Source organism: Dryobates pubescens, chromosome Z, assembly GCF_014839835.1.
Source record: "Dryobates pubescens isolate bDryPub1 chromosome Z, bDryPub1.pri, whole genome shotgun sequence".
Lineage (NCBI taxonomy): Eukaryota > Metazoa > Chordata > Aves > Piciformes > Picidae > Dryobates > Dryobates pubescens.
In genome coordinates, this window is record NC_071657.1 from 3,373,513 (window position 1) to 3,401,205 (window position 27,693).

A 27,693-nucleotide genomic window follows, 5' to 3' on the forward strand; every position below is an offset into this window, starting at 1 on the left:
CCAAGCCACTCTCCATCATTTTTCAGCAGTCCTGGCTCACTGGAGAGATCCCAGATGACTGGAAGCTGGCCAGTGTGGTGCCCATCCACAAGAAGGGCCGGTTGGATGAGCCAGGGAATTACAGGCCTGTCAGCCTGACCTCAGTGCCAGGCAAGATTATGCAACAGGTCATCCTGAGTGCAATCACACATCACTTAGAGCATGGCCAAGGGATCAGGCCCAGCCAGCATGGGTTTAGGAAGGGCAGGTCCTGCCTGACCAATCTGCTCTCCTTCTGTGATCAGGTGACTGCCTGGTGGGTGTGGGGCAGGCTGTGGATGTAGTCTACCTGGACCTCAGCAAGGCCTTTGACACCGTTCCCCATAGCAAACTCCTCGCCAAGCTGTCAGCCCATGGCTTGGATGGGAGCACACTGCGATGGGTTAGGAACTGGCTGGAGGGCCGAGCCCAGAGAGTGGTGGTGAATGGTGCCACATCCAGCTGGCAGCCAGTCACTAGTGGTGTGCCCCAAGGATCAGTGCTGGGCCCCATGCTCTTTAACATCTTTATTGATGATCTGGATGAGGGCATCGAGTCCATCATCAGTAAATTTGCTGACGACACCAAGCTGGGGGCAGGAGTTGATCTGCTGGAGGGTAGAGAGGCTCTGCAGAGGGACCTCGACAGGCTGGACAGATGGGCAGAGTCCAAGGGCATGAGACTGAACACATCCAAGTGCCGGGTTCTGCACATTGGCCACAACAACCCCATGGAGGGCTACAGGCTGGGGTCAGAGCAGCTGGAGAACGGCCAGGCAGAGAGGGACCTATGGCAATTGACATTCTGTCACTTTCTGTCCCTGGCACAGCCCCAAAGTACCACAACCTGCTCTTAAAAATGCCTTCTTGTGTCAAGCCCAAGCTTGTAGTCCATTTCTCTGCCTCTCAAGGGGCAGAGGCATTCAGTCCTTCCTGCTCCTCTTGCTCTCATGCTCTTTTGGACAGCTGCATTCTGATGGGCGTTTAGAAGCACCATGCTGCTTAGCTTCTTTCAGGAACTTGTCCAAACCAAAGGGATCCTCTTCAAACTGAACTGGGCCATCTCTGCCCTTCCCTCTCATACCTGAGTTAGAAAACTCTCTCTGAGGAACAACTGTGGGAGGTTGAAAGGAAAGGCTCTGCTTTCCCTCCCCCACTGAGAAGGAAACCGCGGCTAAAACCCCGTCGGAGAAATGAGACTATATTTCACGAGGAAACAGATTATATGTAACACAACAAATACAACAGGTATTTTACAATCTCTACAGAAATATACAGCAAATAAACACAGTCAGAAACCAGCCCCCCCACAGAGGGGGCTTCCCCCTGTGCCCCCTTCACCCCCCTACCTCCCTTCTCCCCCAAAGAGGTAGAAAAAGAGAAAAGAGGGGACTTAGCACAGCAGACAGAGGCCTAAGCACAGGCAGTTAGTGAGTTCTTGTCTCTTGCCAAGAAGCCCAGAAGCAGTCCAGCTGAAAGGGACTGCGAAGAAAGGAAGACTGAAGGAAAGTCCCAGCTGCCCGATAACTTAAGTTGCATTTCGTCCATCCACCAATGAAATTCGTTTAGAATACAAAATATTTTATAAACATTTAGCCAGTGTGCCCCTTCCTTAAAGGCACAGCCTCAAACGGTCACAGCAACCCTCTTGGTCTTCATTTGAGCCTCTAGATAATGCCCATCCATGTCCTTCTCCAGGTTTTCTGTTGGTCTGGCGATGCTTTGGGCCATAGCCTTGCCACTTCTCCAGGGCTGGTCATAAACATTAGAAATGGCATCCTCTCCTCCTGCAAAGCCACTCTCCATCCCCTTGCTTTGGTTGAACAGCCTCTGGTCGTACAGGATTTCTTTGCATGTGCTGGGCTTGGGTACCCCTGGGGCAATCACTTCACTGATGTCTCTGGTCTCATTTCCTCGCAGCTTTGACCTTTTCCCGGGGGCTGCCCTGGAAAGATTTCTGTCACGCTGCCTCTCTTGGTGCCGCTCGTGTCGAGCTTCATCTCTGGCTCTGGCTTCTGCAGCCTCTTTTCCAGCATGGCTTTGGAGCCCTGCTCTGCTCTCCCTGGCTTTCTGAGCCATTGCTCGCAGCTTTGCCTCGTGCTTTTCCTTTTCTTTCTGGGCCATCTTCCTCTCCAGCTGGGCACGCATCTCTACTGCCTCCCGAGCTTTTCTGTCAGCTATGCAGAGAGCCTGGGCAAGCTGGGCAAAGTTTTCATTGATATGAACAGCCTGCAGTGCTCTGCCCCCGGCAGCCAGACGCTTGTCTAGTGCCACAGTGTAACCCTTTGTGTTTTCCCAGTTCGACAGGCACGGAGGAATCTTCCACTCTTGCTGCTCTTTCACAGTTCCCTTTCTAGTAGGAGAGTGCATTATAGGCACAGCAGGAGAAGGTGGTCCCCGTGGAATCTTCTTGTTCATTTTGAAGCGGGGAGGTTCCAGAGGGTCCTTCTGCGTTTCCACCATGCGAATGAGCCTCTGTTTTGCTCCGCAGCTGAAGGCAGCCCCTTGCTGAGACGGAGTGTAGCGAATGTACTGTGCCGGAGCCGCTCTGCCGGCCGCTGGCACCGGCATGGCTGCCGCCAGCTTTTGGCAGACTGATTTCTCCAAGGCTGCTCTTGTCTCCGCTGTGATCTCCACAATAGCCTCCTCGTCTGGTCTCTGCAGCTCAGCATCATCCACGCTGCTGACCTCCTTTGGCACAAGGTTAGCGTGTTTGCTGTGAATGACCTTGTCCTTCCATTGCCCTCGTCGAGCAATCACATCAAACTTGATTTTGCCTTCTGCACCCAGCGGAAGGGCCAAAGCGTTGGATGGTTTCTTCTGCCAGCCCATGGCCAAGGGATCCTGGGCCACGTGGATTTCTGGGAAAGCACCCCCATCTCCTCACCTTGCACAGAAGTGAATTGTGGCCATGGCCTGTGGTGGGGTTAGGAGTTGAATTCTGCTTTTTTCATTCCTCTCCCATAATGGTAGCAACCCCCAAAGTGATCCTGTGTGGTAACAGGTGAAACCCAGAACAAATGTCTGCAGGGGGAAATGCTGAGGCTTGTTTTCTTTGGGCTTTGCTCTTTGGTTGTTAGGATAGGGAGGATCTGGGCACGCAGAGCTTTTCCCCAGGGCGTTAAGATGTGTGCTGGCCTGGGTTTTCTTTTTGCTTCTGCATTTTTATCCTTTCTGTATCAAGGGATGTATCATCCAATGTTCCCACCTTCCTCTTGATGTCAAAGAAAGGATTTTCAGTTATGAAAATTATCCCTCTGGCTAGATGAGTTTCAGGTTGATGGGGTGGACTAGGCCTCCCTGTATTCCCTTTCTCCTGGTTTGCTCCCTCCCCACCTCCCCTCCTCCCCAAGTCGCTTTCTCTTTCTGTGCTGTAAAATCTGTAAGCATCATGAGAGAAATGGATAGATCCAAGTGCACCTGGATGACACCAGAAAAGCATAGTAGAGGTTGGAATAGATGGGCTCCAGAGGTCCCTTCCAAGCCTTGGGAGGAAGGCTGGGGCTGGAGAGATGCTCAGCAGAGAAGGACCTCTGGGGGTTGATTGAAGGCCTGCATAGGACTGTGAGGCAGCAGTGTGCTCAGGTGGCCAAGAAGGCTGGTGGCATCCTGGCTTGGGCTAGCACTAGGGTGGCCAGCAGGTGAAGGGGTGTGCTTTTCCCCTCTCTCCTCAGAACTGGTGACGCCACCTTTGGAATACTGTTTAGAGCCTTTGATGACAAGAAGGGCCTTGAGGGAACTGTTTGAAAGAGTCCAGTGCAGAGGCACAAAGCTGCTGAAGGCAGTGAAATGTCTACCTTCTGAGGAAAGGCTGAGGCAGCTGGGGCTCTTTAGCTTGGAGAAGAAGAGCCTGAGGAGTGACTTCATTCATCTTGATCAAGATGTGCAGGGCAGTGTCAGGAGGAGGGAGCCAGGCTCTGCTCACTGGTGTCCAACAATATGACAAGGGACAATGAGTGCAAGGTGGAGCAGAGGAGATTCCCTTACAGTATCACGGTGTCACTAAGGTTGGAAGAGACCTCGAGGATCATCGAGTCCAGCCTGTCACCACAGACCTCATGATAGACCACGGCACCAAGTGCCACGTCCAATCTCCTCTTGAACACCTTCAGGGACGGTGAGTCCACCACCTCCCTGGGCAGCCCATTCCAATAACTAATGCCTGTCTCGGTGAAGAACTTTCTCCTCACCTCCAGCCTAAACTTCCCCTGGCACAGCATGAGACTGTGTCCCCTTGTTCTGGTGCTGGTTGCCTGGGAGAAGAGACCAACCCCTTCCTGGCTACAAGCACCTTTCAGGTAGTTGTAGAGGGCAATGCGGTCACCCCTGAGCCTCCTCTTCTCCAGGTCAAACAACCCCAGCTCCCTCAGGCTCTCCTCACAGGGCTGTGCTCCAGACCCCTCCCTAGCCTTGTTGCCCTTCTCTGGACACACTCAAGTGTCTCGATGTCCTTCTTAAACTGAGGAGCCCAGAACTGGAGACAGGACTCAAGGTGTGGCCTGACCAATGCAGAGTAGAGGGGCACAAGGGTCTTCCCTGCTTCTGCTGGCCACACTATTCCTAATGCAGGCCAGGATGCCATTGGCCCTCTTGGCCACCTGGGCACACTGCTGGCTCATGTTTAGGCAGCTGTCAATCAGCACCCCCAGGTCCCTCTCTGTTTGGCAGCTCTCCAGCCACTCTGACCCCAGCCTGTAGCTCTGCATGGGGTTGCCGTGGCCAAAGTGCAGCACCTGGCACTTGGACTTGTTGAATGCCATCCCATTGGACACTGCCCATCTGTCCAGTCGGTCGTGGTCCCTCTGCAGAGCCCTTCCACCCTCTAACTGACCAACATCTGCTCCCACCTTGGTGGCATCTGTAAATTTACATAGAATAGAATACATAGAATAAACCAGGTTGGAAGAGACCTTCAAGATCACCGCGTCCAACCCATCAACCAATCCAACACCACCCAAACAACTAACCCACGGCACCAAGCACCCCATCAAGTCTCCTCCTGAAAACCTCCAGTGATGGCGACTCCACCACCTCCCCAGGCAGCCCATTCCAATGTGCAATCACTCTTTCTGTATAGAACTTTTTCCTAACATCTAGCCTGAACCTCCCCTGGCGCAGCCTGAGACTGTGTCCTCTTGTTCTGGTACTGGCTGCCTGGGAGAAGAGACCAACATCCGTCTGTCTACAACCTCCCTTCAGGTAGTTATAGAGAGTAATAAGGTCACCCCTGAGTCTCCTCTTCTCCAGGCTAAGCAACCCCAGCTCCCTCAGCCTCTCCTCGTAGGGCTTATGTTCCAAACCCCTCACGAACTTTGTTGCTCTTCTCTGGACTCGTTCCAGCAAGTCAACCTCCTTCCTAAACTGAGGGGCCCAGAACTGGACACAGGACTCGAGGTGCGGCCTAACCAGTGCAGTGTACAGGGGCAGAATGACCTCCCTGCTCCTGCTGGCCACACTGTTCCTGATGCAGGCCAGGATGCCATTGGCCCTCTTAGCTGCCTGGGCACACTGCAGGCTCATGTTCAGTCTGCCATCAACCAGTACCCCCAGGTCCCTCTCAGCCTGACTGCTCTCCAGCCACTCTGACCCCAGCCTGTAGCACTGCATGGGGTTGTTGTGGAGCTGACTGTTGTGCTGCTGACTGACTCAATCCCCTCATCCAGATCATCAGTGCACATGTTAAAGAGGGTGGGGCCCAGCGCTGATCCCTGGGGGACACCACTGGTGACTGGCCTCCGGCTGGCTGTGGCACCATTCACCAGCGCTCTCTGGGCTCAGCCCTAAGAATTCTTTCTTTTATTTCATAAAAACTTTTAAACAATATGGAATTGCTTTACTGGAACAATTCAGCCAAACCAACAAACACAAAAACCTAAGCAGTCATCTCTGGCACATTTAGCCTCTTCATCCCCTTGTGGGATGCATGTTTGTGAATGGCTGAGGGTTGCAGAGTGGTTCCAGAGTGCTTGCAAACCGGCTGAGACTGCACTGATTTTGCAGGAGCCCCTGTCCAAATACTTGGTACTGAACACAACTTAGACGAGTAGAACTGTGTAAGTGTAAGGTAATGTAGGAAAGAGATGAAGCAGAGGAGGTAAGAGTTATCCAAGAGGAGGGAAGATATGAACCAGAGTAAGCAGGCTCTGCAGGCTTCCCCAGCAGAGGCTGGTTACCCAAAAAGCAGAGGGGAATGGACACAGGTTCCTCTCAAAAGACACAAAGTTAAACCTCCTTGCCTTCCCTCACCTTCCCCGCTGCTCTTGAAAAACCGGTATGGGGCACTGGAGATCGAGGGTGAGGTGGTCCTGATGCCAGAGGACACACCATCTGGGGTTCTCCCTGAGGCTAAAGAGTCTAAGGTTAAACAGCCTAAGGCAAAGCAGCCTAAGGTTAAACAACCCTCCCCTGGCATCTGGACCTGCTCCCTCAAAAAAAAGAGGAGGGTAATTGTTATTGGTGACTCACTTCTGAGGGGAATGGAGGGCCCCATTTGTCGGCCAGACCCATCTCATAGGGAACTCTGTTGTCTCCCTGGCGCCCAAGTTAATGATGTTACCAGAAGGCTGCCCAGGCTGGTACAGCCCTCTGACTATTATCCTTTGCTACTTATGCAGATAGGGAATGATGATGTTGTAGTCAGAACTCCCAGGGCTATCAAAAATGACTTCACAGCCCTGGGAGATCTGGTTGAGGGGTCAGGTGCTCAAATAATTTTTTCCTCAATACCCTTAGTTGCAGGAGGGAATACCACAAGGAACAGGACAGCAGCCATAGTCAACAAGTGGCTTAGAGGCTGGTGCAGACAAAAGAATTTTGGGTTTTTTGATCTTGGTAAACTTTCTACTGCACCAGGCCACCTGGCAACAGATGGAGTACATCTGTCCCAGAGAAGGGGAAAGGTCACAGTATATGAGAATGGCCTGTCCCCCAAAGGTGAAAAGATTCTGGGGAGGGAACTGGCAGCTCTCATCGACAGGGCTTTAAAGGAGTTTTGAAGGGGGGAGGGGCTGAAACTAGTCCCCTCAGGCAAGAGTCTGGGGGCAGTAAGCTAGGGTCAGAGGCCAAACCAGCAGCCCAGCTGAGGTGCATGTACACTAATGCACGAAGCATGGGAAACAAACAAGAGGAGCTGGAAGCCTTGTTGCAGCAGGAAAGTTGTGATGTAGTTGCCATCACAGAGACGTGGTGGGATAGCTCACATGACTGGAGTGCTGCAATTGATGGCTACAGGCTCTTCAGGAGAGACAAGCAAGGAAGAAGGGGTGGAGGGGTGGCCCTGTACATCAGGGAGGCAGTAGATGCCATTGAGCTGGAGATCAGGGACGATCAGGTTGAATGCTTGTGGGCAAGAATTGGAGGGAAGACCGGCAGGGCAGACATCCTGGTTGGAGTATGTTACAGACCACCCAACCAGGAGGCTGATGTTGATGAAGCATTCTATAGGCAGCTTAAGGCTGTCTCAGGATCTCCTGACCTTGTCCTCATGGGCGACTTCAACCTGCCTGACATCTGCTGGGATCTCAACACAGCAGAGAGGGGACAGTCTAGGAGGTTCTTAGACTGCATGGAGGACAGCTTCTTATCCCAGGTGCTGCGTGAGCCTACCAGGGGTAAGGCTGTGCTTGACCTCCTCTTCACCAGCAGGGAAGGGCTGGTGGGTGATGTGGTGGTCGGAGGCTGTTTAGGGGCCAGAGACCAGGAGGTAATTGAGTTTTCAGTATTCAGTCAAGCTAAGAGGGGCAGCAAGAAGGCCTCCACTCTGGACTTCTGGAGGGCAGACTTCAGGTTGCTCAAGGAAATAATTCAGAGGGTTCCTTGGGAGAAAGCCCTTAAAAATAAAGGGGTCCAGGAGGGCTGGACCTGCTTCAAGAAAGAACTGATGAAGGCTCAGGAGCAGGCTGTGCCAATGTGCCGGAAGAGGAGCCGCCGGGGCAGACGGCCAGCCTGGATGGGTGATGAACTTTTAATAGAACTAAGGGGAAAAAAGAGGGTGTATCACCTTTGGAAGAAAGGGGAGGCAACCCATGGATTGTTTAAGGATGTAGCAAAATCATGTAGGAAGAAAATTAGGGAGGCAAAAGCACATTTGGAGCTTAGAATGGCCTCTTCTGTGAAGGACAACAAAAAGTCCTTCTATAAATATGTTAATAGCATGAGGAAGGGCAGGGACAACCTCCACTCCTTGGTTGACATGGAGGGGAATATTGTATCAGAGGATGAGGAAAAGGCAGAGGTACTTAACACCTTCTTTGCCTCAATTTTTACGAGCAGTACAGAACGTCTACCAGACAGCTGGCCTGCAGAGCTGGCAGAAGGAGCCAGGGAGCTGCATAGTTTCCCTGTGTTCCATGAGCAAGTGATTGGAGCTCTCCTCAGCAGCTTGGACCCCCGCAAGTCCATGGGACCAGATGGGATCCATCCTAGGGTGCTGAGAGAGCTGGCAGATGAGCTGGCCAAGCCACTCTCCATCATTTTTCAGCAGTCCTGGCTCACTGGAGACATCCCAGATGACTGGAAGCTGGCCAGTGTGGTGCCCATCCACAAGAAGGGCCGGTTGGATGAGCCAGGGAATTACAGGCCTGTCAGCCTGACCTCAGTGCCAGGCAAGATTATGGAGCAGGTCATCCTGAGTGCAATCACACATCACTTAAGAGCGTGGCCAAGGGATCAGGCCCAGCCAGCATGGGTTTAGGAAGGGCAGGTCCTGCCTGACCAACCTGATCTCCTTCTGTGATCAGGTGACTGCCTGGTGGGTGTGGGGCAGGCTGTGGATGTAGTCTACCTGGACCTCAGCAAGGCCTTTGACACTGTTCCCCATAGCAAACTCCTGGCCAAGCTCTCAGCCCCTGGCTTGGACGGGAGCACACTGCGATGGGTTAGGAACTGGCTGGAGGGCCGAGCCCAGTGAGTGGTGGTGAATGGTGCCACATCCAGCTGGCACCAGTGGTGTGCCACATCCAGCCAGGCACCAGTGGTGTGCCCCAGGGATCAGTGCTGGGCCCCATGCTCTTTAACATCTTTATTGATGATCTGGACGAGGACATTGAGTCCATCATCAGTAAATTTGCTGACGACACCAAGCTGGGGGCAGGAGTTGATCTGCTGGAGGGTAGAGAGGCTCTGCAGAGGGACCTCTACAGGCTGGACAGATGGGCAGAGTCCAAGGGCATGAGATTGAACACATCCAAGTGCCGGGTTCTGCACATTGGCCACAACAACCCCATGGAGGGCTACAGGCTGGGGTCAGAGCGGCTGGAGAACGGCCAGGCAGAGAGGGACCTATGGCAATTGACATTCTGTCACTTTCTGTCCCTGGCACAGCCCCAAAGTACCACAACCTGCTCTTAAAAATGCCTTCTTGTGTCAAGCCCAAGCTTGTAGTCCATTTCTCTGCCTCTCAAGGGGCAGAGGCATTCAGTCCTTCCTGCTCCTTTTGCTCCCATGCTCTTTTGGACAGCTGCATTCTGATGGGCGTTTAGAAGCACCACGTTGCTTAGCTTCTTTCAGGAACTTGTCCAAACCAAAGGGATCCTCTTCAAACTGAACTGGGCCATCTCTGCCCTTCCCTCTCATATCTGAGTGAGACAACTCTCTCTGAGGAACAACTGTGGGAGGTTGAAAGGAAAGGCTCTGCTTTCCCTTCCCCACTGAGAAGGAAACCGCGGCTAAAACCCAGTGGGAGAAATGAGACTATATTTCACAAGGAAACAGATTATATGTAACACAACAAATGCAACAGGTATTTTACAATCTCTACAGAAATGTACAGCAAATAAACACAGTCAGAAACCAGCCCCCCCACAGAGGGGGCTTCCCCCTGTGCCCCCTTCACCCCCCTACCTCCCTTCTCCCCCAAAGAGGTAGAAAAAGAGAAAAGAGGGGACTTAGCACAGCAGACAGAGGCCCAAGCACAGGCAGTTAGTGAGTTCTTGTCTCTTGCCAAGAAGCCCAGAAGCAGTCCAGCTGAAAGGGACAGCGAAGAAAGGAAGACTGAAGGAAAGTCCCAGCTGCCCGATAACTTAAGTTGCATTTCGTCCATCCACCAATGAAATTCGTTTAGAATACAAAATATTTTATAAACATTTAGCCAGTGTGCCCCTTCCTTAAAGGCACAGCCTCAAACGGTCACAGCAACCCTCTTGGTCTTCATTTGAGCCTCTAGATAATGCCCATCCATGTCCTTCTCCAGGTTTTCTGTTGGTCTGGCGATGCTTTGGGGCATAGCCTTGCCACTTCTCCAGGGTTGGTCATAAACATTAGAAATGGCATCCTCTCCTCCTGCAAAGCCACTCTCCATCCCCTTGCTTTGGTTGAACAGCCTCTGGTCGTACAGGTTTTCTTTGCATGTGCTGGGCTTGGGTACCCCTGGGGCAATCACTTCACTGATGTCTCTGGTCTCATTTCCTCGCAGCTTTGACCTTTTCCCGGGGGCTGCCCTGGAAAGATTTCTGTCACGCTGCCTCTCTTGGTGCCGCTCGTGTCGAGCTTCATCTCTGGCTCTGGCTTCTGCAGCCTCTTTTCCAGCATGGCTTTGGAGCCCTGCTCTGCTCTCCCTGGCTTTCTGAGCCATTGCTCGCAGCTTTGCCTCGTGCTTTTCCTTTTCTTTCTGGGCCATCTTCCTCTCCAGCTGGGCACGCATCTCTACTGCCTCCCGAGCTTTTCTGTCAGCTATGTAGAGAGCCTCAGCAAGCTGGGCAAAGTTTTCATTGATATGAACAGCCTGCAGTCCTCTGCCCCCGGCAGCCAGACGCTTGTCTAGTGCCACAGTGTAACCCTTTGTGTTTTCCCAGTTCGACAGGCACGGAGGAATCTTCCACTCTTGTTGCTCTTTCACAGTTCCCTTTCTAGTAGGAGAGTGCATTCTAGGCACAGGAGGAGAAGGTGGTCCCCGTGGAATCTTGTTCCTTTTGAAGCGGGGAGGCTCCAGAGGGTCCTTCTGCACTTCCACCATGCAAATGAGCGAACCACGTCAAACTTGATTTTCCCTTCTGCATCCAGCTGAAGGGCCAAAGCCTTGGATGTTTTCATCTCCCGGCCCATGGCCAAGGGATCCTGGGCCACGTGGATTTCTGGGAAAGCACCCCCATCTCCAAAATCCTCCAGGACCCCAGGTATCCATCCTTTCCGGCAGCCGTAGCGGGGAGGTTCCCTGCGTGATGGCACTGGAGCGCTCTCCCCGCAACTTGGAGCTCTTGCTCCTTCTTCCAGCTGCTCTGGAGAGACTGCTGAGTTGGAGCTGGCAAAAAGCTGCTGAGCATCATCTTGCCGCCTCTGAGGAGCCAGGCAGTGGGGGAGGGTGCCTTTATTTCACTAGAAATGCTACTATGCACAGTTCAAGGTCCCGATGATTACACTGCTTCTCCCCTCAGGCTGATAATACTTGAATGAGATGAAACACACAAGGGACCTTGTGCAGTGTTCTACTTTTGCCTTTTCCCTTCATTGGCATCCTGCTTTGGTCTAGCTGAACGAGCAAATTGAACCACCATGGGTTTTTCAAACAAGACATATCCATTTGCTTCTTGTAAAGCTTTAGCAGCTGCTTTTTCATCAGGAAGTCCAACGAAAGCTTGTCCCTTCATACGGCCTTCTTTCATCACACGTATGTCAAACATATTCCGTTCCACTTCTGATTGGAAGTCCACATATCTTCCAAAAATGAACTTCAGATCCTTTTCTTGAACTTGTTTAGCTAAATTCTTCACATACAGCCTGCAGTTTGGATCACCTGGCTCATAGTTTTTGAAGACAGAGAATGTTTCCAGTTCTTCTCTAGAAAGCCTGTTTTTTTCTAGCTCTCTTCTAGAAATAAATTCTGATGGTATTTCATCCTCTTCCTCTTCAGTTTCCATTTTATCATTTGAGCCAGGAGCTGGGAAAATCTTTCCAAAGCCTGTGTTGTTGATTTCCTCTGCAGCTGCATAAAGGTCATTCTTTTCCTTTTCAGAGTTGTTCTGAAGAACAGCTGGGATGTCTGCAGTAATATGGAATTCTATTTTCCTATGACCTCCGTGCTGTGGCCGCTCAAAGACATCCGACGGTGACAGCGGAGGGTGCAAATTCCTGTGGGGAGCACACGGGGGAACATTCAGCAAGTCTTGAATTCTTTGCTTTTTTCTAACACCAGGCTTCTTCGTGTTGATTGGTCTTTTAGGCCGAAGGTTGGCTAATTCCATCAACTTGGTCATTCTCTCCTTTTCCTCCTCATTGTCACTTTGATATTCTGATTCCTCTCCACTAGATAGTGGCTCTTCCTCTTCAGGCAAAGGAGGTGCTTCAGGAGGCAAAGGTGGGATTGGGGGAGGTGGCACAGGCACTGGTAAATAATCTTCATACATAGGAGGGCGAGCAGTAATTGGTCCAAAAGGTGGAGGAAGATGCATTTTATTCATAAGATGAAGTACCTGGACATAAAATTTGGGCACGCTTGCCAAGGCATTTGCTATATTTGCTAGAATTGTACTTGAAGGTGGTGGATACAAATATTTGAGGCAAGAATTGATGGGAAAGGTGAGGCCATGGTTAGGTGCAATTCCACTTTCTATTGTGACACAGGTTGGTTCTTTCTTCTCTTCTTCTTTCACTGGTTCTTCTGAACTTCTACATTTCTCTGAGACAGAAGGTTGGCTAAGTACCTGCACACTATCTTGCTCCTTCGCAAATTCAACCACTAAGGTGTGACCCAAAAGTTTCAGCTGATGCAGTCTTGACAAAGCCTTCACAGCTGCATTTTCGCTGGGAAAGGTAGCAAAAGCAGTATGTTTCAGACGCCCGCGGTCCGACAGGACGCGCACAGCCACCGCCCCGAAGTGTTTCAGCAGATCCTCCTTCTCCGCCGCCGTCAGCTCGGCGGGCAGGTGCCGCACCAGCAGCGTCCGACCTCGCCGCCGTGCCACGCCGGGGTGAGGCGGAACGCCGGGGTGAGGCGGACCGGCACCTAGCCCCCAGCCAGCCGCCCGCGCCTCCTCACAGCCCGGCGCCGCCATAGCAGGGCTCCCGGCGGCGGCGACACTGAAGGTAAAGAAACAAACTGGTTAGAAAGTAGGAATATTTGTTGGGAAACAAAGCACAGCTCTTTCCCCCTCCGCCTTCAAACACCCTACAGCCACACTAAAGGAACGGTGAATCCAACTCCCTGATGATCTCGAAGGGCTTGGCCAACCTGGTTAATTCCCTTCTATTCACTTGCTAAAGAACTAACGGGCTTGGGAAATGTTTCCAAGTGGTCTCGGTTCCCGTGCCTGAAGGAAGCCGGAGCCCAGCATCCTCTCTACTCTTTCCGCGGACTCCGCCGAGCTCCCTTCTAATTTCTGTCCAACTGATGGCGGTTTGTGCCTATTTTCCTCTGACCCTTCTCAATCTCCGGCTTTAATTCCGTAGCCAATTTTCAGGAGACGTTCAACTAGCGAACCCCCCGCACGATTTGGCTCCGAATGGATCAGAGACAGGCCTGGCCCGCCGGCTCTAGGAAATAGTCCAACGTTACTTACCGAGCGGCCTTGGTAGCTGGGGGAATCTCTGACGGCCCCCTGCTTGGGAAGGCCTTTCAGAGATGCTCGTAGTCCAAAGGCGCGATGCAAAGAACCAGACGGAGCGAGGCAGCGCTTCGCAGCCGGGGAGCGAAGGAGCTTCGCAGCCGGAGAAGTGTCTTCGGCTGTGCTGCTCTCTCCTTTTATACATCTCCGAGACTAATTATCGGCATGACGTTCCCCAAAGGAGCGGGAACCCTCAGCCTATAGCATCCCGGGCTTGCCTAAGGATCCCACGTGGCTTGGCAAAGGGTCCAGGTGTGCCCCGACCCCCCGGCCCCAGGTGAGAAGGCACCGCCCTGATCCGCCGCGCTCCCTGAGCCTTTCGCTTTGCCCCCTCCCCGCTCTGCGAGCGCTAATCATCTGCAACAGCAGCTGGCTGCAGATAACCCTTCCTGCTGAAGGTGTGAAGTGAGTTTTGATTGCTAATTGGATTGGGGTTTTTGTTTGCCTCAGCACGGCACCAGCTTGGCTTCTCTGGTAAGGCGGAGAGAAGTGGCGGGGTGGGGTTGGGGGGCTGGCTTTGTGTGCTTTGGGTGTTTGGGGGTTGCTTTTGTTTTGTTTTGTTTCACCTGAACTCGATGGCTTTAATTGTGCGGTGAAAGGATGGCCTGGAAAGTTTGGTGAGACTCGCTAAGATCGTTCCCACGCTATTTCAAGCTGTCTCAAGCTTCCTGAAACAAAAAGAATCACCCCAAAGCCACCTTTCCCCTTGCCAGATCGTGTGTAAACTCGAATTGACTCACGGCTGTCGCTGCAGCCTTTTGAATAACTTTTTCACAAGCAATTTGTATTATCATAAGCAGTATATCTAATACCAGATTAAGTAAGTGTGCAGCCTAGTAGGATGTGATTCGAGTCCTCTTTCGGAGCAGTAGGGTTTTTTTGCGTGTGCATCATGATATATAAGCCATGTATTGTGTTTACTCTGCATATTTGGCCATGAAATCTCCTGCGGGGCTGAGATACCCACAGCAGGGCTGACAGCCATCTGATTTTGTTTTCTTCTTCTTCACTTACGGCCTGTTACCACCACCTGTGTCTTCCTCCCTTCTGAGTTTCTCAGGCTTTGAGGGACATGCACGGGTTTGGAGTACTCTTCTTGTTGGCTTTTCTGTTTGTTTCCTGTCAGTGCACCAGGGCCAACCCACCCTGTGTAGCCTACCTGCTTTTTCTACCCGTGAAAGCCTCGAGTGCTGGCACCCTCAGAGCTGGTTTTTAGAGAGATTTAAAGCTTAAGCTGAGAACTGAACTCCTTGTGGTGAGTCCTTTTGGCACCAGCTCTGATCACTGCGATTTGCACTTCCTTGGCCTGTGCTGAAGGTTGTTAAAATCAGGGACACTCTGTTGTATTGGGGATCATCTTCAGCACTGCCTCTTTCTCTCTTGTTCTCTCCTGTTCTTTCTTCCTTTTTCATTTTCTTTCTTTTTATTCCTCTTTCTCCCTTTTTCCCCCCTGTCTTTCTCTTTCACCTTCCTTTCTCTTTCTTTTTCCTTCCTTATTATTCTTTTTTTTTTTGGGGGGGGAGGGTGGTGTAGTTTTGGGTGTTTGAGGTTTTGGGTTTTCTTTTAATCAAACCATGAAGCTTTTGCTGAACCCTTGCACTGCAGGGGTGGGATCCTGCAGGGGCCAGGGGTCAGCACATTTCATCTTAGGCCAGCAGTGTCTCCAAAGTATGGATGGATGGAGACTTTCATGACAAGGAAGGCACCCAGCTGCCTCTTCAGTCTCACTGTCAACAAAGTCTTCATCTTCTTCACTTAAAAGCTGTTGCTGGCCAGCCTTACTGCTTCAGTCACGCTGGCAGTTGAGCAAAGATGGTCCTGCATGGACTAGGAGTGAAGCACAGGGAAGCAGCTGGAGTTGAAGAGCTGCTCACTTGTACTTAGCATTGCAGTTGAAAAAATGACTCCTTCTTGGCTGGCCAGGCTCTAGCTCTAGCCTAAGGGGGTGCAAAGGGAGGAGGAGTGGCAGAAGTCATGGCTGATGTCTAACAACATTCTGAGCTCTGCACCAGGCATGGAGACACAGGCAAGGACTTTCTATTTGTCATGCTTTGCAAGGTGCCTTAGAAGCAGGGCCCCACGGCCAGCAGTGGCAGAGCAGCACCAAAGCTTCAGCACACAGCTCCACTGAAAGTGCCAGGGCTCTGCAGAGAGCACCTCTGTTGTGTGCTGAGCCTTTTCTCAGTGCAAGAGTTGGGAGCTTCAGCTGGAGCGGTGTCTGGCTGCTAACAGGCTCTGCCAAAGGGGCTGCCAGGTGTAATTGGGTGGTTGGTTGGGTTGGGTTTGTTTGAGTTTAGGGAGGGTTTAACTTTTTTTCTGATGGGTTGGGGTTTGGTCCTTGCCTTAGGACTCTGTGAGGGTTAGACAAATGTTAGTGCAACAACTCTGGGGCTCGGCTGTACGCCAAAGTGATTGAGTATCTTAGAGGTGCTCTGCACACTTGTTTGCTGGCTGCTGCAATCCAAGGTGCCTTGAAAGAGGGGAGAAATGGGAACTGGAAAAGCAGGAGCCCTGAAAACCATTCTCAGCAGAGAGATGCTGGAGGTGCAAGATGCAGGAGGTGCTGCTGGAGCCGCCAGCCACGTGAAAAACAAAGCATCCTCTGCTTGCCTCTTTCACCCCCTGGGGCTGACCCATGGTTTCCAGATCTCGTTGTGCCTGTGCAGACTTTGCTGGTCAATCTCATTAAACCCTCTTGACTCAACCTGGCCATGAAATGTCTTTCCCTGGCTTTTCTTGGGGGTGATTTTCCTGCAGACCCTGGCCTTGCACAGAAGTGAATTGTGGCCATGGCCTGTGGTGGGGCTAGGAGTTGAATTCTGCTTTTTCCATCCCTCTCCCATAATGGTAGCACACCCAAAGTGATCCTGTGTGGTAAGAGGTGAAACCCAGACCAAATGTCTGCAGGGGGCAATGCTGAGGGCTTGCTTCCTTTGGGCTTTGCTGTGTGGCTGTTAGGATGAGGGAGGATGTGGGCAGGCAGAGCTTTTGCCCAGGGTGTTAAGATGTGTGCTGGCCTGGGTTTTCTTTTTGCTTCTGCATTTTGACCCTTTCTGTATCAAGGGATGTATCATCCAATGTTCCCACGTTGCTATTGATGTCAAATAAAGTATTTTCAGTTATGAAAATCGTCCCTCTGGCTGGATGAGTTTCAGGTTGATGGGGTGGACTAGACCTGCTTGTATTCCCTTTCTCTACCTTTGCTCCCTCCCCATCTCCCCTCCTCCCCATGTCAATTTCTCTCTCTGTGCTGTAAAATCTATTTAAGCATCATGAGAGAAATAGATCCAAGTGTACCTGGATGACACCAGAAAAGCATAGTAGAGGTTGGAATAGATGGCTCCAGAGGTCCCTTCCAAGCCTTGGGAGGAAGGCTGGGGCTGGAGAGATGCTCAGCAGAGAAGGACCTCTGGGGGTTGATTGATGGCCTCCATAGGACTGTGAGGCAGCAGTGTGCTCAGGTGGCCAAGAAGGCTGGTGGCATCCTGGCTTGGGCCAGCAGGTGAAGGGGTGTGCTTTTCCCCTCTCTCCTCAGAACTGGTGAGGCCACCCTAGGAATACTGTTTCGAGCCTTTGATGACAAGAAGGGCATTGAGGGAACTGCTTGAAAGAGTCCAGTGCAGAGCCACAAAGCTGCTGAAGGCAGTCAAATGTCTACCTTCTGAGGAAAGGCTGAGGCAGCTGGGGCTCTTTAGCTTGGAGAAGAAGAGCCTGAGGAGTGACCTCATTCATCTTGATCAAGATGTGCAGGGCAGTGTCAGGAGGACAGAGCCAGGCTCTGCTCAGTGATGTCTAATGATAAGATAAGGGGCAGTGAGTGCAAGGTGGAGCAGAGGAGGTTCCATGTGAACATCAGGAGCAAATTCTCCCCTGTGAGGGGGCTGGAGCCCTGGAGCAGGCTGCCCAGAGAGGTTGTGGAGTCTCCTTCTCAGGAGAGATTCCAAAGCCACTTGGAGGTGTTCTTGTGCGACCTGCTCCAGGTGATGGTGCTCTGGCAGGGGGGCTGCACTTGCTGATCTTTTGAGGTCTCTTCCAAGGCCTGGCACTCTCTGATTTTGTGATTGAGGGGCTGGAGCATGCCCAGAGAAGAAGGGCAGTGAAGCTGATGAAGGGTGTGGAGAACAGGTCTGAAGAGGAATAGCTGAGGGAGCTGGGCTTGTTCAGTGTGCAGAAGAGGAGGCTGGGGGGGAGACCTCATCACTGTCTACAGCTCCCCAAAAGGAGGTTGGAGTGAGGTGGGGGTTGGTGTCTTCTCCCAAGCAACAAGCGACAGGGCAGGAAGGAATGGCCTCAGGGTGTGCCAAGGGAGCTTCAGGCTGGCTCTCAGGAAAATCTTGTTTCACAGAAAGTCTTCTGAGCCACTGGAACAGGCTGCCCAGGGAGGTGGTGGAGTCCCCATCCCTGGAGGTGGTGGAAAGATTTGTGGATGTGGTACTGAGGGATGTGGTTCAGTGGCACAACTCAGCAAGAATGGTGGGGTTGTGAGCTGTAGGTGAGGGGTTGGACTTGATGATCTCCGAGGTCTCTTCCACCCTCAACAGTTCTGTGATTTTATAACTCCTAATGCCTAGCCTAAACCTTCCCTGGCACAATTTCAGGCCATTTCCTCCTCTTCTGCCATCTAACACTAGAATCCAACACCCTCCTCACTCTGACTCCTTTCAGGGAGCTGTAAAGAGCAACGAGTATCACAGTATCACCAAGGTTGGAAGAAACCTCAAAGATCATCGAGTCCAACCTGTCACCACAGACCTCCTGACTGGACCATGGCACCAAGTGCCACATCCAATCCCCTCTTGAACACCTCCAGGGACGGTGACTCCACCACCTCCCTGGGCAGCACATTCCAATGACAAACGACTCTCTCAGTGAAGAACTTTCTCCTCACCTCCAGCCTAAACCTCCCCTGGTGCAGCTTGAGACTGTGTCCTCTTGTTCTGGTGCTGGTTGCCTGGGAGAAGAGACCAACCCCTTCCCAGCTACAAGCACCATTCAGGTAGTTGTAGAGGGCAATGAGGTCTCCCCTGAGCCTCCTCCAGGCTAAACAACCCCAGCTCCCTCAGCGTCTCCTCACAGGGCTGTGCTCAAGGCCTCTCCCCAGCCTTGTTGCCCTTCTCTGGACACCTTCAAGTGTCTCAATGTCCTTCCTAAACTGAGGAGCCCAGAACTGGACACAGGACTCAAGGTGTGGCCTAACCAATGCAGAGTACAGGGGCACAATGACTTCCCTGCTCCTGCTGGCCACACTATTCCTAATGCAGGCCAGGATGCCATTGGCCCTCTTGGCCACCTGGGCACACTGCTGGCTCATGTTTAGGCAGCTGTCAATCAGCACCCCCAGGTCCCTCTCTGTTTGGCAGCTCTCCAGCCACTCTGACCCCAGCCTGTAGCTCTGCATGGGGTTGTTGTGGCCAAAGTGCAGCACCTGGCACTTGGACTTGTTGAATGCCATCCCCTCTGTCCAGTTGGTCGAGGTCCCTCTGCAGAGCCCTTCCACCCTCTAACTGACCATCATCTGCTCCCAACTTGGTGTCATCTGCAAATTTGCTGCTGACTGACTCAACCCCCACATCCAGATCATCAAGGAAGATGTTAAAGAGGAGGTCTCCCCTCAGCCTCCTCTTCTCCAGGCTGAACAGCCCCAGTTCCCTCAGCCACTCCTTATGAGACTTAATCTCAAGACCCTTCACCAGCTTTGCTGCCCTTCTACACACACCCCACACCCTGGAAACAAAAATATCACTATGGCCTGAGCAGCTCTCACCTGTTTGGGTGTAATGCAGCAAAGTGAGATCCAGGCAATTGCTTCCAGCCTGTCCTTGGGGTAGAAAGCCAAGCCTGGTGGTGGAAAAGCTTGGCTGCTGTTTCCTGGCTCCAATCTGAGCCCATAGCCTTGGCTTGCTGCTCAGATCTGGGGGGTTATGGGACCTTTACTGACACTCAGGTTGTTCTTAGACTGTGGCAGAGAAGGCAGCGAATCACAGAGTGGTGGGGGCTGGAAGGGACCTTTGGGGATCCTCCAATCCAACCCCCTGTGCTGGGTTGAGAGAGAAGGCCCAGCTTTCCCTCCCCCACTAAGAAGAAGTAACCACAGCTAAGTCAGTCGGTGAAGCAAAAGGAGTGCTGTATTTACAAAGCAATATAGGCTGCAGGGAATTGATGTACACAAATATACAGTATTTTACAATACACAGCAAGGAAACAAAACCAGGAACAAGACCCCCGGCAGAGGGGGCTTCCCCCTGTACCCCCCTTCACCCCCCTACCTCCCTTCTTCCACAAAGAGAGTTAGAATGAGAAAAGGGGAGTCAACGAGGCAGAGGCCTAGTGCAGCAGGATTAATGCTTATCTGTCATTTGGCCAGAAGCCCAGAAGCAGACAGCAAAGAGGAGCACACAGGAGCAGGAACACACTGACTAAGATTCTAACTGCACCAAAAACTTCAAATTGCACCCCCACCTATCTACCAATGAAATTCATTCAGAATACCAATAAATACATTTACAAACCATTTAGCCAACACTGTCCCTTTCTTAAAGGCACAGCCCCAAACCCTCACACCCCCCTTGCCAGAGCAGGTTGCACAGGATTGCATCTGGAGTATCATAGTATCAGTCAGGGTTGGAAGGGACCACAAGGATCATCTAGTTCCAAGCCCCCTGCCATGGGCAGGGACACCCCACGCTAGATCAGGCTGGCCAGAGCCTCATCCAGCCTGCTCTTAAACACCTCCATGTAGAGACCCTCAACCACCTCCCTGGACAACCTATTCCAGGGCTTCACCACTCTCATGGGGAAGAACTTCCTCCTCACCTCCAGCCTCAATCCCCCCACCTCCAGCTTCATTCCATTCCCCCTAGTCCTATCACTACCTGAGATCCTGAGAAGTCCCTGCCCAGCCTTCTTGTAGTTCCCTTCAGATACTGGAAGGCCACAATTAGGTCACCTCAGAGCCTTCTCTTCTCCAGACTGAACAGCCCCAACTCCTTCAGTCTGTCCTCATAGGAGAGCTGCTCCAGCCCTCTGCTTATCCTCATGGCCCTTCTCTGGACACCTTCCAGCACCTCCAGATCCCTCTTGTAATAGGGGCTCCAGAGCTGGAGGCAGTACTCCAGGTGGGGTCTCCCCAGAGCTGTGTAGAGGGGGAGAATCACCTCCCTTGCCCTGCGGGCCACACTTCTCTTGCTGCAGCCCAGGATCTGATTGGCTTTCCGGGCTGCAAGTGCACACTGAGAGCTCCTGGTGAGCTTCTCCTCCACCAGCACCCCCAAGTCTCTCTCCTCAGGGCTGCTTTCCAGCCAGCCACTTCCCAGCCTGGATTTGTGCCTGGGATTGCCTCGACCCAGATGCAGGACCCTGCCCTTGGTCTTGTTGAACCTCATGAGGTTGGCTTGTGCCCACCTCTCCAGCCTGTCAAGGACCCTCTGGATGGCATCTCTTCCCTCCAGCCTGTCTGCTGCACCACACAGCTTGGTGTCATCAGCAGACTTGCTGAGGGTGCTCTCAATGCCACTGTCCATGGCACCCACAAAGATGTTGAACAAGCCTGGTTCCAGGACTGATCCCTGAGGGACTCTGCTTGTCCCTGGCCTCCACTGGGACATGGACCCATGGACAGCCACTTTATGGGTGCAGCCATCAAGCCAGTTCTGTATCCATCTAGTGGTCACCCATCAAACCCATGTGTCACCAGTTTGGAGACCAGGATGTGGTGCAGGACAGTGTCGAAGGCTTTGCTCAGGTCCAGAGAGACTGGAATGACTCCAGAGATGGAGACTTGCCTGGATGCTAACCTGCACTCTCAGGTGCAGATGCCAGCTGAGAGGTTATAAAAACATCATGCCAACTTCGGCTTGTTTAAACCTTTTTTTCCTTTCCTTCCCTTCCTTCCTCCCTTCCTCTCTCCCTCCCTCCCTTTTGCTATTATTTCCCCCTGCCTCTTTCCTTCTTTCATGGTTTTGGTTGGCTTTTTCTTTCTTTTTTTTTGGGGGCGGGGGATATTTCCTTCCCCTTTGCAGGTTCGACAGAATCGCTCACACGAGGGAGACAATGAACTCGGATGGCTTAAACACCCTCTCCTACAAGCTGTTAAGGACTGACAAGTACCCTCTGCAAACAAACATCACGGTGGATATTACCTCACCAAAGAGCTCCCATCAGACACACAGCAGCACAGACCTTGCCTCTCTTGCCCCTAGCACACCTGGCCTCACTGATGCTTTCTAGCTGCTGCTTTTACAACTATTTCAACGAACAACAACAACAACAAGCCATTGATTTTCTTTTTGGCACGTCTCCAAAATGCTTGGACAAGTGCTTCTAGTTTATTTTATTCGATGCTGTGATATATTATAATATTGCATTTCAATTATCTTATTTACTGTTTGGGGGGCTTTCTTTTGTTTTGCCTTTTTAAATTCCAGACTTGACCTTACAAAACTTCCTAAGCTCTCCACCGTTTTCTAGATCTATTAGATTTTATTGCTGGGTTTCAGTTCTTTCTTTTTAATGCAGAAAATATCCTTTAGTTTTCCTTTCTTTTCCTTTCTGCATTGTGACCAAAGCAAATCTCTGTGCGCAGAGCAAGTGTTGAACAAGCAAGTCAGGATTCAATGTGCCATTATTTCTGTTTGAAGTCTTTCAAAGGAGGCTTTGAGCGAGTCGAGCCAGAGTTTCCCCAGCGAGCAGGGTGGGAGCTCCACAGCTGTCGTTGTAGCAAACTCAAGAAGGGGATGTTGAGGGGAAAAGCCAGCTGGGCCAGTCGCTCGCTTTTGAGAAGGCCATTTGCCCGTGGGTAATCTTGGGGTATGGAACAGCCATTGAACCCCTTCACCTCCAGCAGCAATTCTTCTGGGTCCCACTGGAATCAACAAATCAAAAGTTGAGGATTATCAGGCTGTTGACCTGAATTTAACAAAGAGGTGAGAGAGAGGCCCGGAGCAATCACCACCGCCGTTAGTCTTTTGTGCAGTCTGTAGCTGGCTGCCGAGGAGGTGTGAAAGGGTTAACTTTCTTGCTCGGCGAAGCGGCGGAGGGAAGCTGCTTTGCGGAGCGGGGATCGCCTTCCTTGCTGCCGCTGCCGCTCCGCTCGCTCTCTGCTGCCGCTGCTGCTTTTCTGGGTTTTGTTTTGTTCTGATTTTTCCCCTTAGAGCCTTTACCAGGGACTTTATGTGCCGGTTGGGCATATGCATTAAAACATCATCAGGCTTTCCCAATGTGGCTACTTGTTTCCCCAAGCTTTCCCGTGGTGAGTAAGACCTTTTCCATTGGCTCCTCTTCTCTCTGCCTCTACTCCCCAGGCTCAGCTGTGCCATGCAGTGGCCAATATTGAGAAGGCTCTTCTCAATCATAGAGTTAAGGCTGGAAGAGACCTTAAACATCATCCAGTTCCAAACACCGTGCCATGAGCAGGGACACCTCACACTAGAGCAGATTGCTCTCTACTGCTCTCTACTGTCTCATGTTTCCTGAAACAAAAAGAATCAGCCCAAACCCACCTTTCCCCTTGCCAGATCGTGTGTAAACTCGAATTGACTCACGGCTGTCGCTGTAGCCTTTTGAATAACTTTTTCAAGAGAAATTTGCATTCTAACAAGCAGTGAGAAGAGACCAACCCCCACCTCACTCCAACCTCGTTTTGGGGAGCTGTAGACAGTGATGAGGTCTCCCCACCAGCCTCCTCCTCTACAGGTCCTCAATCACAAAATCAGAGAGTGCCAGGCCTTGGAAGAGACCTCAAAAGATCACCAAGTGCAGCCCCCCTGCCAGAGCACCATCACCTGGAGCAGGTCGCACAAGAAGGCCTCCAGGTGGCTTTGGAATCTCTCCTGAGAAGGAGACTCCACAACCTCTCTGGGCAGCCTGCTCCAGGGCTCCAACCCCCTCACAGGGGAGAATTTGCTCCTGATGTTCACACGGAATCTCCTCTGCTCCACCTTGCACTCACTGCCCCTTGTCCTATCATTAGACACTAGGGAGCAGAGCCTGGCTCCCTCCTCCTGACCCTGCCCTGCACATCTTGATCATGATGAATGAAGTCACTCCTCAGGCTCTTCTTCTCCAAGCTACTGCTTATGAGAATACAAATTGCTTTCAAAACCAAAGAAAGTCATTCCAAAGGTGACAGCGAGAGCCGTGAGGGAATTCAAGTTTTACACAGGGAAAAGGTGGCTTTGGGCTGATTCTTTTTGTTTCAGCAAGCTTGAGACAGCTTGAAATAGCGTGGGAACGATCTTAGAGAGTCTCAGCAAGCTTCCCAGGCCATCCTTTCATCGCACAATTAAAGCCATCGAGTTCAGGTGAAACAAAACAAAACAAAAGCAACCCCCAAACACCCAAAGCACACAAAGCCAGCCCCCCAACCCCACCCCGCCACTTCTCTCCGCCTTACCAGAGAAGCCAAGCTGGTGCCGTGCTGAGGCAAACAAAAACCCCAATCCAATTAGCAATCAAAACTCACTTCACACCTTCAGCAGGAAGGGTTATCTGCAGCCAGCTGCTGTTGCAGATGATTAGCGCTCGCAGAGCGGGGAGGGGGCAAAGCGAAAGGCTCAGGGAGCAGGGCGGATCAGGGCGGTGCCTTCTCACCTGGGGCCGGGGGGTCGGGGCACACCTGGACCCTTTGCCAAGCCACGTGGGATCCTTAGGCAAGCCCAGGATGCTAGAAGCAGCACCTGGCACTTGGACTTGTTAAATGCCATCCCACTGGGCTCTGCCCCTCTGTCCAGTCAGTCGAGGTCCCTCTGCAGAGCCTTTCCACCCTCTAACTGACCATCATCTGCTCCCAACTTGGTGTCATCTGCAAATTTGCTGCTGACTGACTCAACCCCCTCATCCAGATCATCAAGGAAGATTGGGACCTCTCCAGTGAGCCAGGACTGCTGTAAAATGATGGAGAGTGGCTTGGCCACCTCATTGCCAGCTCTCTCAGCACCCTGGGATGGATCCCGTCCGGTCCCATGGACTTGTGGGGATCCAAGCGGCTGAGGAGATCTCCAATTGCCCCCTCCTGGAGCACAGGGGAGCTATGCTGCTCCCTGGCTCCTTCTGCCAGCTCTGCAGGCCAGCTGTCTGGAAGACATTCTCTCCTGCTAGTAAAAATTGAGGCAAAGAAGGTGTTAAGTAACTCTGCCTTCTCCTCATCCTGTGTTACAACGTTCCCCTCCGTGTCCACCAAGGAGTGGAGGTTGTCCCTGCCCTTCCTCTTGCTATTCATGTATTTATAGAAGGACTTTTTGTTGTCCTTCACAGCAGAGGCCAGTCTAAGCTCCAAATGTGCTTTTGCCTCCCTTCTTTTCCTCCTACATGACCTAGCAACATCCTTAAACATTCCCTCCCCTTTCTTCCAAAGGTGATACACCCTCTTTTCTCCCCTTAGTTCTGTTAAAAGTTCATCACCCATCCAGGCTGGCCATCTGCCCCGGCGGCTCAGCTTCCGGCACATTGGCACAGCCTGTCCCTGCCCCTTCAAGAGTTCCGCCTTGAAGCAGGTCCAGCTCTCCTGGACCCCTTTGTTTATAAGGGCTGTTTCCCAAGGAACCTTCTGAGTTAGTTCCCTGACTAACCTGAAGTCTGCCCTCCAGAAGTCCAGAGTGGAGGCCTTCTTGCTGCCCCTCTTAGCTTGACTGAATACTGAAAACTCAATTACCTCCTGGTCTCTGGCCCCTAAACAGCCTCCAGCCACCACATCACCCACCAGCCCTTCCCTGTTGGTGAAGAGGAGGTCAAGCACAGCCTGAGCCCTGGTAGGCTCACGCAGCACCTGGGATAAGAAGCTGTCCTCCATGCACTCCAAGAACCTCCTAGACTGCCTCCTCTCTGCTGTGTTGAGATCCCAGCAGATGTCAGGCAGGTTGAAGTTGCCCATGAGGACAAGGTCAGGAGATCTTGAGACAGCCTTAAGCTGCCTATAGAATGCTTCACCAGCATCTTCACCCTGGTTGGGTGGTCCCCTGAAACTGGAGAAGAGCCACAGCGGTCTGCAACGCTGGAGAGCTGCCGGCGCTGCAGAAGCTGCCCCCAGGAAGTCTCTCCTTGCTCTGCTGCAGAGCGCTTGGGGCTGGACAGCTGGGCTGGAAGCTCTCCTCCCAGGGTTAGCTGTGGGGTTAGGATGCTTGTCTGGGAGAAGTCACTCTGGCACAAGGCAATTAAAACAAGGCCCCCACGTTTAGCAGGCCCCCAGCCTTTCTTCCAGCCAGTCCTTTGAAGGAAGCTCTTAGCCCTCAGCCCACCACCACCTTTGGCAGACAGCTGAGCGGTGCCAAAGGGTAACTCGAGCCACGGCAGGCAGAAGCAAACCCTGAGAGTGCCTTCTGGGCTTCCTCACATGGAAATCTGGGCTGTGTGGGGGCAGAGGATGGGTGCTGGGGCAGCACCAGTCCCAGGAGCTAAGGCTGAGGAGTTTCCTCCCTGTGCCAGTGCAGGGGTTCCCAGCCAGGCTCAGCTCTGCCTGCTGTAACAAGAGGGAAAAGAAAGCAGCCAAGCCCCCCCAGCAGTGGCAGTGAATGGGTCCAAGGCCAGCAGAAGGAGCTCTGTGTGGTCCCTACTCCACCTGGTCTCAGCAGGAGAGCCTCTGGGGGCTCTGCTGGATTGCTCTCATTGCTGTGCAGAGCTCTGCTGGGTGAGGATGGCCACAGGACATCATTGCTCCTGCAGAAACTTCATTAGGCTTTGCACCTGAAGGCCCTGAACAGCTTTCATCCTGGAAGGATGGGGCAGGCAGGGCCTGAAATCTCCACCCTCCACCACCTCCCTGGACAGCACATTCCAAAGGCCAACAACTCCCTCAGTGAACAACTTCCTCCTCACCTCCAGCCTAGACCTCCCCTGGCACAGCCTGAGACTGTGTCCTCTTGTTCTGCTGCTGGCTGCCTGGGAGAAGAGACCAACCCCCTCCTGGCTACAACCTCCCTTCAGGGAGTTGGAGACAGCAAGAAGGTCTCCCCTGAGCCTCCTCTTCTCCAGGCTAAGCAACCCCAGCTCCCTCAGCCTCTCCTCCCAGGGCTGTGCTCCAGACCCCTCCCCAGCCTCCTTGCCCTTCTCTGGACACCTTCCAGCACCTCAACATCTTTCCCAAACTGAGGGGCCCAGAACTGCACACAGGACTCCAGGTGTGGCCTAAGCAGTGCTGAGCACAGGGCAAAAGGACTTCCCTGCTCCTGCTGGCCACACTGTTCCTGATGCAGGCCAGGATGCTATGAGCTTTCTTGGGCCCCTGGGCACACTGCTGGCTCATGTTCAGCCTACTCTCAACCAGCACCCCCAGGTCCCTTTCTGCCTGGCTGCTCTCCAGCCACTCTGACCCCAGCCTGTAGCTCTGCATGGGGTTGTTGTGGCCAAAGTGCAGCACCTGGCACTTGGATGTGTTCAATCTCCTGCCCTTGGCCTCTGCCCATCTGTCCAGCCTGGCAAGGTCCCTCTGCAGAGCTCTCCTATCCTCTAACAAACCAACTCCTGCCCTCAGCTTGCTGTCATCTGCACATTGACTGAGGATGGACTCAATCCCCTCATCCACATCATCAATCAAGAGATTGAACAGGATGGGGCCCAGCACTGCTCCCTGGGGCACACCACTGGTGCCTGGCTGCCAGCTGGCTGTGGCACCATTCACCACCCCTCTCTGGGCTCAGACTCCAGCCAGTTCCTAACCCAGCTCAGAGTGCTGCTGGCCAAGCCAGGGGCTGACAGCTTGGCCAGCAGTTTGCTGTGGGGGAGGCTGTCAAAGGCCTTGCTGGAGTCCAGGCAGACTACATCCACAGCCTGCCCCACACCCACCAGGCAGTCACCTGGGCACAGGAGATCAGGCTGGTCAGGCAGGACCTGCCCTTCCTGAATCCATGCTGGCTGGGCCTGATCCCTTGGCCATCCTGCAAGTGCTGTGTGACTGCACTCAAGATGACCTGCTGCATGATCTTGCCCAGCACTGAGGGCAGGCTGACAAGGCCTGCAAGGCCCTGGCTCCTCCTTCCAGCCCATCTTGTGGCTGGGCATCACATTGGCCAGGGTCCAGTGGTCTGGGACCTCTCCACTGAGCCAGGACTGTTGAAAGAGGATGGAGAGGGGCTTGGCCAGCTCATCTGCCAGTTCTCTTAGTACCCTAGGATGGATCCCCATCTGCTCCCATGGACTTGTAGGACATGCCC

The 27,693-nt window shown here is 52.6% G+C and overlaps 3 protein-coding genes across 3 annotated transcripts; all 3 read right to left on the bottom strand.

The window, feature by feature from the left end:
- Window positions 1-863: 863 nt before the first annotated feature.
- On the bottom strand, window positions 864-11,310 carry LOC128899487 (SNW domain-containing protein 1-like). Its single transcript, XM_054178839.1, is given in 4 exon segments — window positions 864-1,131; window positions 1,640-2,783; window positions 10,986-11,240; window positions 11,243-11,310. Coding segments are annotated over 4 exon segments (1,626 nt in total). The 5' UTR covers window positions 11,279-11,310; the 3' UTR covers window positions 864-940.
- On the bottom strand, window positions 9,432-10,971 carry LOC128899492 (SNW domain-containing protein 1-like; the record flags this gene model as incomplete). Its single annotated transcript, XM_054178844.1, is given in 2 exon segments — window positions 9,432-9,622; window positions 10,131-10,971. Coding segments are annotated over 2 exon segments (1,032 nt in total), but the record flags the coding sequence as incomplete, so codon positions are not given.
- Window positions 11,311-11,374: 64 nt separating the features above from the next.
- Window positions 11,375-13,003, bottom strand: LOC128899468 (RNA-binding region-containing protein 3-like). Its single transcript, XM_054178745.1, has one exon. The coding sequence runs from the start codon at window positions 13,001-13,003 to the stop codon at window positions 11,438-11,440; it is 1,566 nt and encodes a 521-aa protein (XP_054034720.1). The 3' UTR covers window positions 11,375-11,437.
- Window positions 13,004-27,693: the final 14,690 nt, after the last annotated feature.

Coding starts and splice junctions, on each gene's coding strand:
- LOC128899468 (XM_054178745.1), bottom strand. CDS start 13,003: ATGGCGGCGCCGGGCTGTGAGGAGGCGCGGGCGGCTGGCTGGGGGCTA.